The sequence below is a fragment of the Bufo bufo genome, chromosome 11, assembly GCF_905171765.1.
Source record: "Bufo bufo chromosome 11, aBufBuf1.1, whole genome shotgun sequence".
NCBI lineage: Eukaryota > Metazoa > Chordata > Amphibia > Anura > Bufonidae > Bufo > Bufo bufo.
The window spans coordinates 66313125-66328960 of NC_053399.1; the positions used below are offsets into that span (position 1 = coordinate 66313125).

General features: G+C 38.8%; 1 protein-coding gene across 1 annotated transcript in view; it reads left to right on the forward strand.

Moving 5' to 3' along the window:
* Positions 1–15836, forward strand: part of NPAS3 (neuronal PAS domain protein 3) — a 695623-nt gene that overhangs the window by 197491 nt on the left and 482296 nt on the right. Inside the window, exon 2 of the mRNA XM_040412178.1 lies at positions 7717–7776. Coding sequence (XP_040268112.1) covers positions 7717–7776 — 60 coding nt within the window. The remainder of the gene's footprint in view (positions 1–7716; positions 7777–15836) is intronic.

Below are 15836 nucleotides of genomic sequence, written 5' to 3' on the forward strand. Positions count from 1 at the left end.
AAATGTTACACTGGAGAGCAGCACATCTTTGTATGGTTATAGTTCAAATAATGGTTTGCATTAATTCAGTTATTTTATTTTTAATTTGTAGGATAACCCCTTAAAGGGATTTTGATATTGATGACCTATCCTCAGGACAGCCATCAATCAGAGACTGCACCCCTGCTGGTCAGCTTTTACCTTGTAGATGTAGCACTGAAAGTTGTTACTATACAGTATTGTCTCTTGTGTAGTGGATAGAACTGGTGACTGTAGTGCTCCGTCCATTATACAGTTGTCTATAGAAAAGACAGAGCTATGTAATTCTGGTGCTGGAGCTACAAGATAACAGCTGATTGGCGAGAGTGCAGAGTGTCAGACCCTCTCCAATCTGATATTGAGGATTGGTTATCAATATCATAGTCTGGATAGTCACCAAAAATAGCGTTTGTGAAACAAGATGTTACTGTTCCAGTGAGAAGTCTGTACAATAGCGTTTCAAGTTACAATGGCCTCAGGTTACAATATTTTCAAACTACAATTAACATACCTTGCAGGAGAAAATACTGTATGGATCTGCAATAGGTACTTGATGTATCTGGTATAGAGTATAGAGTTGATGTATATATATATATATAGAGTTGAGTAAATGTGTCAAAATGTTATCTGCCAGTTAAAACTAGATAGTAGCATCTCCTTTTTTTCTGATCTGTTTTTATTTTCTAGTTGTAGATTTTTTAATTTCATTTCCTAAACTTTATTGTGGGGGCTGCGATCTTGCCTGAGCTGTTCTTAACAGCATTTATAAAGCATTACACAATTGCTTTATGGCAGCCCCATGGGCCATAGACACAATGGTCAGGACCTCATTGACTTCTATGGGAGAGTTTTCTAGGCATGCTCTGTGACCTGTGCAGAGGTCATTGTACAAGGAAAGGAGCAGAATGAGTTAACTGCAGTAATGTAATCTGTACAAAACAAGAAGTGTCTCCAATTATTAGACATAGTTGCCTGTGCAAAAATGCAGGATGTTTGGTTTTAGTTTAAATATAAAAAGTAAAAATAACATCATCAAAATTATTTAAAAACATCTTAAACATAAACAGTGATTAAAACAGGTCGCTTTCTGACTTAGACTGCAGTATTGTCAACTTACAGAGGTCATCCTGAAGTAAAATATTGTAACTTGACTGCTTGTTTTTGTCCATTTTTTTTTAGCCATAGCACCACTCTGCAAACACTCTTAATTGCTATATAATATTTTAACTTTACTATTTGAACTATTACTTTTTACTATTAACTTTAATATTTTAACTAGAAGTGCCACCACAGAGCTAGAGTTCAGAATGTACATCACCTTTATAAAAATGTTCACAGGGCTTTCCGTGTGTTTACACTGTTTACAATGAAGCTACATAAATAGTTGAGTAACTTTCTACAAGTTTCTATAATGTTGAACTTTTTATACAATGCTTTACTTATTTTATAATTATGAATCATAGCTTGCATTATGACCAGATCTATAGTCACAATTCTGAAGGCTCCAGAGCTAAAATGGCTTAGCTTGTTCAGTTTCATTGTCTTGTTCAGTGTATTTTCAGAGCTTCAGTGATTTATTACACATTTTCTTAACACAGTTTGTATGCAATTTGCCTCTCACCTAATTTTTAGTTTTTGCTAATCTGTTACATTTATCATCCACTTATTTCAATATAAGGCAAAATGAACCTTTTTAGAAAGGCCCATTTCAGGGCATAATTTCAGGGCATAGACTGGGGGCAGCTATTGTCACAGAATAAAACATGAATAGGAGACCTTTAAATCTACATTGACTAATTATACTGCAAAATGTATTCCTGTAGGTAACTATAAGTATAAATGGCTAAAATTAAACACCACATGGCTTACAGTAGGTAAATGATAAAAAAAGGCAGTTTAAAAATACAAATCTGAAGGATCAGCTGTACTCTTTGAAATTTACAAAGGGATTAATAAAATCTGTAAAAAAGATATATCTGCAAAATGAAGGGCAGGTGGCCAAAGAGAGCAAAACAAATTCCCAAAAAATATTTAAATTATTAAAAGCAGGTAGGTGCTAAAAATAATGGCAATAGGGGGATGGTCAATGAAGATAAGGAAAAGATTAGGAAAAACTACTAAATTGGTTTTTAGCTCCCTATATACAAAAGAACAGAAAGAAGCTGATGTAGTTGATGCCAGTACGTCCACTAATATGCTAAATTGTCTTACTGTAGATATTGTCTCAGCTAAGTTAAATAAGGCAAATGTGAACAAGGCTCCAGGTCCAGATGGATTACACCCAAGAGTTATTAAAGAACCCAGTTCAGTTATTGCTGTGCCCCTGTTCATAATGTTTTAGAGATTCTCTAGCGACTGGACAGTGCCAAGCATTTGGCACAAGGCAAATATGGTGTTCATATTTAAAAAGGGCTCAAGGTCTTCCCCAAGTTATTATAGACCAGTAAGCTTATCTTATGTTGTGGAAAAAATGTTTTAAGGGCTTTTAACGGACTATATTCATGAGTATTTGACTGTTAATAATATCATAAGTGATAGCATGGGTTTACCAAGGACAAAAGTTGTTAGATTACCTGATTTGTTTCTATGAGGATGTGAGTAGAAGCCTGTACAGAGGGGCGCCTGTGGATGTAGTGTTCTTGGATTTTGCAAAGTCATTTGATACTGTCCCTCATAGACGTTTAATAGGTAAAGTAAGGTCTATAAGCTCAGAAAGTATAGTTTGTAAATGGATTGAAAATTGGCTGAATGACCGTGTCAGAGAATTGTGAATGGGTCCTATATTTTGGTGTTGTACCCCAAGGTTCCCCATTATTTAACTTATTTATTAATGATATAGAGGATGGGACTGTTTCTATTTTTGCAGATAACACCAAGCTATGTAGTACTGTGCAGTCTATGGAAGATGACCATAAACTATAAGCTGACTTGGATACTCTGAGTGTTTGAGCATCCACTAGGCAAATGAGCTTCAATGTGGATAAGTGTACAGTTATGCATCTGGTATGTCCTAGGGAAAGTAAAACTTGGAGAGTCCTTTGTAGTGAAGGATTTGGGTGTAGTTGTGGATCATAGACTAATTAACACCATGTACTGTAATGTCAATCAGCTGCTTCTAAGTCTAGCAGGATATTGTCATGTATTAAAAGAGGCATGGACTCGCGGGACAGGGATGTAATATTATCACTTTACAAAGCGATGCGGCCTCATCTGCAATATGCATTTCAGTTCTCGGCACCAGTCTATAGAAATGACGCACTAGAGCTGGAAAAAGTACACAAATAAGTGACTAAACTGATAATGGGTATGGAGAGTATTAGTTATGAGCAAAGATTAAAATAATTTAATGTATTTAGTCTTGCGAAGAGGCATCTAATAGTGGACATGATTAAACCTTAGATATATGTAAATGGTTCGTATAAAATTATGGCGGAAATCAGTTCCATGTAAAATTCTCTCTAAAGACAATGGGGCACTGTCTCCATCTGGAGGAGAAAAAGTTCAGTCTTCAGAGCCGTCAAGGTGTCTTTACTGTAAGTACTGTATATCTGTTGAATAGTCTACCTCAAATGTGATCACAGCAGGAACAGTTGATGGTTTTTAAAAAGGCTTAGAAAAATTCTTAAAATTAAATAGTATTAATGCTAATGAAAATGTGTAGAAGTATGGGTCTAACTCCCCTTTTCTAAAATTCACGTCCCCACCTATCCCTTGGTTTACAGTGATAGACTTATGTCTTTTTTTCCGCTGTATTAACTATGTAACCTTAAATGGAGGAACAGTAGGATCTGCCACCTAACTCTCTGCAGCATTCCCTCAGAAGGAGCAGCAGTAATGGAAGACAATGTTTAGCAGGACTACATAGTTTATATGTAAATTCAGCAGTGAAGTTAATCAGTAAATCACTTACAAAACAGCAGCAGTCTCTCTGTCAGTCTCTCCACCTCTGGCCTGTCTGCAGCTGTCCCTCCCTTCTTCTCCTCTTTCCTTTCCCCATCCAATAGACTTCTATGTAATTTGATGCTTCAGTGAGCAGGCAGCCCAACAGTGAATTGGAGAAGGAAGAATCTTTGATAAAAGGAGAAGGAAGCATCTCTGTCTGATAAGTGTACTTTCACACTAGCGTTACTCTTTCCCGGTATTGAAATCCGGTGAAGGGTCTCAATACGGCAAAAGAACGCATCCGGTTTGTCCTAATGCATTCTGAATGGGAAGCAATCTGTTCAGTATGCATCAGGATGTTGCGTTCCGTCCCTTTTACGGTATTTGACTGGAGAAAATATCGCAGCATGCTGCGTTTTTTTTTCCGGCCAAAATCCCGGAACACTACCGCACTTGCCGGATCCGGCATTAATTTCTATTGAAATGTATTAATGCCGGATCCGGTACCAAGTGTTTGGGAAATTGCCACATCGCCGGATCCAGTTTTCCAGTCTGCACATGCGCAGTGCTTTCTAGATGTGAAAAAAATAAATACCGCATCCGTTATTTCGGATGATACCAGAAAGACAGAACCGGTATTTCTATGCAAAAATCTAACGGATCCGGAAAAAAAAGATAACCGTTTGCATACGGATATCTGGATCTGGCCTGCCGGATTCTTCTAACGCTAGTGTGAAAGTACCCTAAGATGTATTACAAAGTCTCTTATATTCAACTGTATTGTTTAATTATGAAAAAATTAAACAGTTACAGAGACCAGATATTGGAATGAATGAAGCTTACACACGTAATGTTAGCCTACTTTCACACTTGCGGCAGAGTGATCAGTCGCCGGAACAGCCTGCCGGATCCGTCAAAACGTATGCCAACTGATGGCATTTGTAAGACTGATCAGGATCCTGATCCGTCTTACAAATGAATTGAAATGCCGGATCCGTCTTTCTAGTGTTATTTTTTTCACCCTTATTTCGGTCTGCGCAGGAAGGACAGATCCGGCATTCCGGTATTTTGCCACTAATACGGAAAAAAATACCGGATCCGGCATTCAGGCAAGTGTTCCGTTTTTTGGGCCGGAGATAAAACCGTAGCATGCTGCGGTATTATCTCCGTCCTGAAAAGTCAAAAAGACTGAACTGAAGACATCCTGATGCATCCTGAACGGAATGCTCTCCATTCAGAATGCATGGGGATAAAACTGATCAGTTCTTTTACGGTATAGAGCCCCTAGGACGGAACTCTATGCCGGGAAAGAAAAACGCAAGTGTGAAAGTACCCTTACACTCATTGAATAATACAGTGGGATGCGAAAGTTTGGGCAACCTTGTTAATCGTCATGATTTTCCTGTATAAATCGTTGGTTGTTACGATAAAAAATGTCAGTTAAATATATCATATAAAAAAAAACACACACAGTGATATTTGAGAAGTGAAATGAAGTTTATTGGATTTACAGAAAGTGTGCTATAATTGTTTAAACAAAATTAGGCAGGTGCATAAATTTGGGCACTGTTGTCATTTTATTGATTCCAAAACCTTTAGAACTAATTATTGGAACTCAAATTGGCTTGGTAAGCTCAGTGACCCCTGACCTACATACACAGGTGAATCCAATTATGAGAAAGAGTATTTAAGGGGGTCAATTGTAAGTTTCCCTCCTCTTTTAATTTTCTCTGAAGAGTAGCAACATGGGGGTCTCAAAACAACTCTCAAATGGCCTGAAGACAAAGATTGTTCACCATCATGGTTTAGGGAAAGGATACAGAAAGCTGTCTCAGAGATTTCAGCTGTCTGTTTCCACAGTTAGGAACATATTAAGGAAATGGAAGGCCACAGGCTCAGTTCAAGTTAAGGCTCGAAGTGGCAGACCAAGAAAGATCTCGGATAGACAGAAGCGACGAATGGTGAGAACAGTCAGAGTCAACCCACAGACCAGCACCAAAGACCTACAACATCATCTTGCTGCAGATGGAGTCACTGTGCATCGTTCAACCATTCGGCGCACTTTACACAAGGAGATGCTGTATGCGAGAGTGATGCAGAGGAAGCCTTTTCTCCACCCACAGCACAAAAAGTGCCGCTTGAGGTGGGCTAAAGCACATTTGGACAAGCCAGCTTCAGTTTGGAATAAGATGCTGTGGACTGATGAAACTAAAATTGAGTTATTTGGCCATAACAAGGAGCGTTATGCATGGAGGAAAAAGAACACAGCATTCCAAGAAAAACACCTTCTACCTACAGTAAAATATGGTGGTGGTTCCATCATGCTGTGGGGCTGTGTGGCCAGTGCAGGGACTGGGGATCTTGTCAAAGTTGAGGGACGCATGGATTCTACTCAGTATCAGCAGATTCTGGAGACCAATGTCCAGGAATCAGTGACAAAGCTGAAGCTGCGTCGGGGCTGGATCTTTCAACAAGACAACGACACCAAACACTGCTCAAAATCCGCTAAGGCATTTATGCAGAGGAACAAGTACAACGTTCTGGAATGGCCATCTCAGTCCCCAGACCTGAATATAATTGAAAATCTGTGGTGTGACTTAAAGAGAGCTGTCCATGCTCAAAAGCCATCAAACCTGAATGAACTAAAGATGTTTTGTAAAGAGGAATGGTCCAAAATACCTTCAACCAGAATCCAGACTCTCATTGGAACCTACAGAAAGCATTTAGAGGCTGTAATTTCTGCAAAAGGAGGATCTACTAAATATTGATTTCATTTCTTTTTTGTGCTGCCCAAATTTATGCACCTGCCTAAATTTAAACAATTTAAACAATTATAGCACACTTTCTGTAAATCCAATAAACTTCATTTCACTTCTCAAATATTACTGTGTGTGTCTCCTATATGATATATTTAACTGACATTTTTTATCGTAACATCCAACGATTTATACAGGAAAATCATGACGATTAACAAGGTTGCCCAAACGTTCGCATCCCACTGTATATAGACAGGTATTGATAGCTCCCAATTGAACTACTTGGCAGACATGCTAGTCTACTTAGTTTAGTAATGACATTAGAGGTATATTCCAGTTTTATCTAATTATTTTATCTCTTTTTATAATGCAGGGTTATAAAAATATATATTTTCCCAGCGTGTTTTTTACTTAATTCTTTTCCTACAGTCAATTAATGTAAATGTACATTCTTTACTTTTAATAGATGTCTTCATGGCCATGTGGCAGCTTGTTACCTTTGTAAACAATGAACATTTCTGTTGAATGACAGCAATCTGACATTTTTGAAACTATAAAGTATTAGTACAGAAATTATTTTAGAAAGTTGCATAACTTTTTAATATACAGAGAATAAGACTTATACCAAAATATCCCTTTAACAATAGTTTCTGCAAGCTTTACAGAAAATGGATTTTAAAAAGAGTAATAATTTTACTGTACATATATTTATCCAAACATGGAAGTAATTTGCTGGAGAACTGGTGATTTTTAGGAGGAAATGCTTAAAGGTGAAGACCAAATACTACTTGAAGAAAAGGGATGATAGGTATATGTATATCAGATATGACATATAAAGACCTCATAAACTGCTTAGTGAAAGGTAAAGAGGGCCTAAATAAAAATTATTCACCATGGTTAGTTTTTTTGTGATGTTATAGAAAAAAAGCATTATGATCAAAAAATTTGCAGTGACTTTACAAGTAGCTGTATTTGAGGAGGAGGGACATAACATAAAAAGGTGCATGGCTGAGGGTGATAACCTGCCTCATGTGTATATTTTGTTTTTTTCTCATGGCAGGGGAGCCTCCAGGCCTATGACTGCATGTCCCATCCCTTGTCCTCCAGACCTCAACTTAAGGTACCTAATTATATTGAATTGTTGGGAAGGGTGTAACAGTTTAGATTTCATGCACCCATCCATACCCAATGTCAATTTACAAACAATGACAAAAGATAGGCACAAATAATAGTTATTTTATTGCAAGCACATGAAACGTTCTGGTTTAAGAATTAGGCTTCATACACGTGTGTTAGAGGCTCTGTTAGGGACCCCTGTGACATAATCCATTAGACAGAACAGTGTAGCATGTTTCAATACTTTGTCCTGTAGATGATGGGCACCAAGACAGACACCTGACAGAGACCCCATTATAGTTATAGAGAAGCATCCCTCTCTGTTTTCTGTTCTTATGACGAAAATACAGTCATAAAGAACCTAAAATGTAGTTATGCGTATTATCTTCAGTGAACCAGGACCTTACTGCAGACTATTTTTTTCAGGGTGTGACAGCAAAGTGTTAGTCCTGCAGGCTGGTTTGATATGATGTGGCTACTAGCCACTCTCCAATAGTTAGAAAAGCCCTTAGATAGATAAAGAACATATATTATGGATAACATATATAAATAAAATAATATATATTCTGTATGCATACAATCACACAGTGATACATTGTCTTAGGATCTAGTATGATATGCTAAAGAAAGTTTTGCTTTACCTATCTGGTTTACAAAAGATACCATATTTTTTGGACTATAAAAGAAAAAATATATTTTTCATCAGACCCCAAAATCAAACCCCTGCGCTTTATCAACCTCAGATCAGACCCCCCAACCTCCATCAGTCTCAGATCAGCTCCCCATCAGTCTCAGATCGGACCCCCACCAGCCTTGGATTGGACCCCCACCAGCCTCAGATCAGACCCTCATCAGACCCCATCAGCCTCAGATCAGACATTAAAAAAATAAATAAACTTACCTCACTTGCTCCTGACAGGGCTGCTACTCAGTCACCGCTCCCTGTTTTTCTTTTGGCCCGCGCTGCAGAGCGGGGCCCGGAAGAAGACCAGGAAGGGTGAGTACTGTGCAGCACTTCCCTCACCACGCCTCCCTCATGCTGATGACTGCTTTCATAATGGAAGGCGATCATTAACATTGCCTCTTTTCCCTCACTTTTGGGGGACAAAAGTGTATCTTAGAGTCCAAAAAATATGGTACTTGCCATGTCCAATGATATATTCTTATTAAGTGTTCTTGCATGGCAAGACCACTTACTGTTATTTCTCATATATATTCTTATTATTATAGCCAAATTTACCACCCTAACTCCTCCCACAAATTTTGCACTACATAGACAGTAATATACCTAAACGTGTACACAAATATCACAACGTTCAGCTATCCCTGCTGCCACTGAAAATGTCCACGGCTAAGCCATAGTCCTGATAGTTTTCACAATATGACCATTTGTTTGCAACTCACGCCGCCCATTGACATTCATTGAAACTTCACTCTAGCCGCCTCATATTTGAAGGGCAATTTCTAAACTGCGACTGTGCCTTCATTTTTAATATTCCAGAGACTATGCATTAAAATGTAGGTCTGGTCTTGTGATTCTTACAATATGAAGCTCTTCGCTGTAGGATTTATCATTTTTAAACTACAACCGTTTGAAGATGGCAACCCCAGTGAAGTGACCTCTCTTTACTGCTGGGACTGGGGTGTGCTTTCTATTGCTGTGTCTGTACAGAAGTCTGAGGGGCTCTTGTCTCCATGGGAACAGAGGTGGGCGGGGATGTCATGTGACTGCTCCTCTGAAGATGCTTGCTGCAATGCATGCTGGGATATTTACTTTCACTTTCCAGCTGCTCCGCCCGCACAGCCGGTTTGAGGAGCTCCTCAGGGGAACATGTCATGGTGAACAGATTTGAAAAATTACATATAGCCGTCAGCACATTTAGCATGATATAAATACTTCATAGTTTGGGCTATTGTCTGGGGCACTTTGGATTTTTGATACTTAGGGTGGCCAACCCCTTTAAAAGTTTGGAAATAAGTTTTATACAGTAGAGAGTATTTGAGGTGTTTCAACTAGCTACATTTACAAAAATAAATTAGAGCTGTGTGAATATCATCACGCCATCTAAAGGAAAGAGATCTAAAGCTGCAAAGATACGCTAGACTAAATTGGACCTTTCATACCCACGCTTTCAGGATCCGGAGCCCCACAGCAGCATAGTGGAAATGGAGGTACATCGTGATGTGGTGTCACACGCTTAGAGCCTGCATAAACGGGCATGAGCGTTGCCAGGAAACAGTGGTTGTGAACACTGAGTATCATCAAACAGATAGCACACCTTCACCTCTATTCTACGTCAAGATGCTGAGACCCCCCAAATGCATGTGGTCATACCTTCATCTGCTAGGCTTGATAATGCTGCTAATGTTTTTATAAATGTATGTTTTAATGTAACTGTGAAGCACTTTGGGCAACAACATTGCAATTAAATGTGCTATATAAATAAATAACAGTTGAAGTGCATTTCTCACTCTATCAAGCTTGCCATGTGCACTTTTAAAATTTATCAAGCAATGGGTTAGTGTAATGTTTACTATCTTAACTCTCTCCAAACACTCCACACAGTTACTCTGCCCATTCCATAAAGTTACTCTGCCCAGTCCAACCTTTCCACAGTTACTCCAGCCACTCCAACCACACAACAGTTACTCAAGCCACTCCACCCAGTTACTCCCCCCACTCCAGTTGTAGACTACTTGTGGAGGCAAGAACACTTCATACAATTTCCCCATAAATTGTAGCTTTTCTAGTTCATATTGATGTATTAACACACCTGACAAATGATATGGTCTGATGAGAGCATGGGAATTCTTAGTGAGTTCCCTTTTGTACTTCGATCTGTAGGCTCTTCTCTTTCTTTGACATAGCCTCTAACTGTACTGGTGCAGAACGGTCAGGGAGAGAAGTTAGAGACTTCTCAGGATGTTTTCATAGTGATGCAGCCACCACACCTCCATCAATCTAAGCCTAAAGGAAACCTATAGTCATATAACATGCATGGGTGCATTGTGACCCACAAGTACTGCGGCCACCAACTCCAGCACTCACCATTCAACTGAGCCATCTTCACTGTGGACCACTGGTAGAGGACACAGGGCCTCTTGTGATAGACTGGATACTCTACAGAATCTTAAAGAGCTTTGTCTGGCTGAGAACATGATGGAAGCAATAGGTATGTAAATATAGACTGTGAAAGACTGCTTCAATGCAGCTCTGAGGGGACATTAGAAAAATAAAATATAGTGATCTGTACTCTATATCTTCAGTACTACTAAAATGGTCAAAAATCGGGGTGTCAGATTCCCTTTAAACCACCAGGGAGGGTTTAATAAGTATAAAAAATTTTTTTTCAACATGCTGTTGTCTAAATCTGGGGTGCATCTTATAGTCAGGTGCATCTCATAGTCCTGAAAATATGGTTCTGAAAGTGGTTATCCAACCCCTAAATTGCCTCCTCATATACCCAGGCCCCTCACAGAGGTTGTACTCACCTGGCTCCCCAGCACCTGCGTCGCTTCCAATGCCTGAACGGGGGCAGCCAATAGCAGGCAGTGATGGGAACGAGCCTCCCTAGCATTGTGGCTGATGCTGGGCATGCTCGTTCCGATTGCGGCCTACTATTAGCAACCCCCCGATGCCGGATATTTTCATCCACACGTCGGGTAGATGCATCAGCGGGCGCCAGAAACAACGCGGGTGCTGGGGAGCGAGGTAAGTACAGCCTCTTTGAGGGGGCCAGGCGTATGGGGAGGTATTTTAGGGGTTGGATAACCCCTTTAAACTAATGATCAGCTCAAAGGCAAACTGATGTGTAATATTATTATTGTTTATTAATTCTATTAATATATAACTATAGAACTATTATGCTATATGCAGTATATTATACTATATTCGTTACTAGAGGCATATATTTCTAGGAAATAATACAGTCCAGTAATTATTTTGTATGTAGACTATTCTAAACGGTATGCCTCTTTGTGGTCAGCATCACAAAGAGGTGTGCCATTATGTGGTTGACATCTTTGGGTTTGCTTATATAAACATTTTGGGGAACATTTATTATTTGCGGTTGTTTTTGAGTCTGTCTTTGCTTTTTGTGTCTGCGCCAAATGTATGAAATGGTGCGCCTAAATAATATATTTGCCGTGATTGCAATATGGTTCACACTTATTTGTGTAAAAGTAGACTCGGGAAGCCTGGCGTAGGATGCACCTTTTTTGTGACATTTGAAAATGTCAAAAATAATAAATGTAGTCTAAAACAGGTGTAACCCCATTCACTTGTCATAAAAATAGAACACTGTAAAAAGTAGCGTAAAAATGGTGTGCAACAAATATACACCCAAAAAAACCATTTAGCTAGTAAATGAACCCTCTTTGTAGCTGTTTTTGTTGGTAATGCTTTTCATGTAGAATTACCATGTATTTAAGATGCATTGTCTTTAAGGACTAAATTGAGTACCCATACAGTCTGAATGAATGCACAGAAAAATCTCTGTAAGCTTCACAGAGCTGGAGATATTGGAAGAAGGGTGGCTGACGCTGATGTTTTTTCTTACCTTTTTTTTATTGACAGAGAGAACAATTTAACCAAACTCCAGGCCATCATTTTGCCAGTCAAGTGTGATATGGGTTGGTCAAGGGAGACATACGCCTGTATGATTTTGAGGAAGAATTGCTGAAATTGCAGTAGTTACGTTTAAATCAGCTGTAGGTTCCACCATTAGAGAGCCTTGAGAATCTTTTATCCATTGTTGGCAAAATAATGAATTCACACATAAAATGCTCTTAACCCCAGAGGAGGTGTAACACATTAATATTGTTTGTTTTGAGATTCTGTGAACAATATGTTTCTCCCTTGCAGAAAATGGTTTGACTCATGAAATTATCTCCCATAGGAAGTGGTAAAGCAAAGGGAATTCAAAGCATCCCAAGTTTTAATGCTGTGCTCTATAAAGAATATGAATAAGGGTATATTTTCTGAGACCCTACAACAGGCAGTGCTGTGTTGGACAAATGCATGTGAACTTTACAGTGATTAAATCAAACATGGTACCTTTTGGGGTGAAAATGGAAACCTCTTCCATCTGAAACCACTTTTCCAGAAGTTTAACCAATCCTGGTTTTCAGAGGAGCTGTCTGACTGTCATTAGACAGCTGAACACCTTCTACATCTAGCTCGGGGAACCCATGCAACACTTAGCCGCCTCAGATGTAAAACGTCACATTGTTGGTCACTAACCGGGTTAAAAGAGTTGTCCCATGAAAAATATTTACCATTTTTCAAATCAGCACCTGGATCTGAATACTTTTGTTATTGCATGTAATTAAAAATTTTGTATAGCTTTATACCTGAAAAACTGCACGCCCTCTAAGCTGCCCTCTTGAAATCTAGCAGGGGATCCATGTGAGGTACAGGGTTGGTTCTAAGTTTGTTTTCATTTTTTACATTAATCATGGGATTAATGTTATATTAGATAAAAAAAAACGTATAGATGAAAAACGAAGGTACCACTCGGTACCCAACCCGAGTGCGGTATCAAGGTTCTTTACAGTAATAATTAATTCATGAAGTTAATATCTCGTGAGACTTCAAGAAGTAATAACTTCGGCTCTTCAGAGCCAATACATTCTAATACTGTACGGAGCTCCTGCTCTGTACAGTATTACAAGAAAGTTTTATGTGAATCGACTTCGGATGAAGTAGCCGAAGGTGATTCACTCATCCCTACTAATAACTATTGGCAGAATATGGTTGCTTTCCCTTGACAGAAAAGCTTGCACTCCATATTTCGGGCTGATAGTTTACCATTGTTGCTCTCAGGATAGAGCACGATACAGCTGTGTTCCTTCAACCAGTGCTTTGTTGTTGTTGATTGGATTTGACATGTGAAGCAGTGGAAGGAGGGGGGCACCTGACCTGAGTGAGGGTCGCCTGGTACATCAGGTGTCAGTGTAGTAATGGGACGTAACACCTCTATTCTGCCCATCTTGTATCGCAGACCTGGCCAGTGATAATTGCATTTATTTGCAGTTTTTTACCTTGTTGTCTGTTTAGTAAATAGTTGATAGGATTAAATGTGTGTCAGGACCTTTCCTTTAGTGGCACACTTCAGAAATAAGATACACATAATGGCGGGATGGCATTAATTCCTGTGTCTTCCTATTGTGGAGTATATACGGTAGTGTAAAACTTCATAAGCACCTAATGTAATCAAGCACAATGTCAAGTGTCAGCTAGAGCTGTGTAAGGCATACTCCTGTTGGGCAGTTTCTGAAGTGTCTATAAAGTCTGGTGTAAGAGACAGTATGGCCTAATAACTGGTAAATGTGTATTCTCAAAGAGCCCCAGGAAAAGAATTGATTCCTAGCAAATACTTTTGTTAATGTGTGCATATACAGTATACCTAGTTGGTTCCTGTTAACTGGTAGGGTATGGCCACACGTGTGTGGCTGTACCCTTATTTTGCTTTAAAGTATGTCTTAAAGGGGTTGTCCCATGAACAATATTCTAGAGTTTTCAAACCAGCACCTGCATGTAATTAAAGATTTAGTATAGCCACTGGGTTATTCAATAAAATGTATCTGTGTAGCGTCACCTGCTGTTTGTTTTTTTATTTCTTTATCCTGCTCACTGAGTAGGCTGCACATGCTCAGTTTCATCCTTTAACTGCCTCCTGAGCTGTGATAGGGAGAGCATGGACACGCCCCCTTAGCTGTGATAGGGAGAGCATGGACACGCCCCCTTAGCTGCAGAAGAACAGACACTCCCCTGAGCTGTCAGCTTGATATAAATCTAGCAGAGCAATGAATGTGGAGATCTCTGGATCCATGTGAGGTACAGGGCTGGTTTGGCTTTGTTAGAAAGAATTTGTCATGTACTATATTATGTCTAATTTTCAATTTTTACATTAGTCATGGGATAACCCCTTTAAGTGCATTTTCTCCTGAAATAAAATGCCAGAGTATGTTGAGACCCAGCTTTCTACAAAACCTGAATGTGTTTAGACCTGCATTATGATTGTTCTTCTGTGACTGCAGTCTAGGAGGATTTTTTTTATTTCGTTTTAGTGTTAGATCATTTGCAGAAAATAAAGCATGATTAGGGTGGAAGACAGAGATGAAGAAGGAAATGTATGGGATGCAGCACTGTGGAAAGCTTAGTGGGTGAGAGTGATATGTTTAAAGGGTTTTTTCCAGTACTTTTATAATGATTGCCTATCTTTAACCCTTTCATGACCAAAGGTCATTGATGCCCCAGTGTCCAGGTCAAAATTTACAAATCTGACATGCGTCACTTTAAGTGGTAATAGCTTTGGAACACTTTTACTTATCCACGCCATTCTGAGATTGTTTTCTCGTGACACATTGTACTTCATGACAGTCATAAATTTGAGTCAATATATATCACCTTTATTTATGAAAAAATCCCAAATTTGCCAAAAATAAAAAAAAAATTGCAATTTTCTAAATTTCAATTTCTCTGCTTCTAAAACAGAAAGTGATACCTCATAAAATATTTATTACATAACATTCCCCATACGTCTACTTTATGTTGGCATCATTTTGGAAATGTTATTTTATTTTTTTAGGACGTTACAAGGCTCAGAAGTTTAGAAGCAATTCTTGAAATTTTTAAGAAAATTTCCAAAACCCACTTTATAAGGACTAGTTCAGGTCTGAAGTCACTTTGTGGGGCCTATATAGTAGATACCCCCATAAATGACCCCATTGTAGAAACTAGACCCCTCAAGTTACTTAAAACCAATTTTACAAACGTTATTAACCCTTTAGGTGTTCCACAAGAATTAAAGGAAAATGGAGAGGAAATTTCTAAATTTCACTTTTTTAGCAGATTTTCTATTTTATTAAATTTTTTTCTTTAACACATTAAGGGTTAACAGCCAAACAAAACTCAATATTTATTACTCTGATTCTGCGGTTTACAGAAACACCCAACATGTGGTCGTAAACTGATGTAAGGGCGCACGGCAGGGCGCAGAAGGAAAGGAACACCGTATGGTTTTTGGAAGGCAGATTTTGCTGGATTGGTTTTCTGAACGC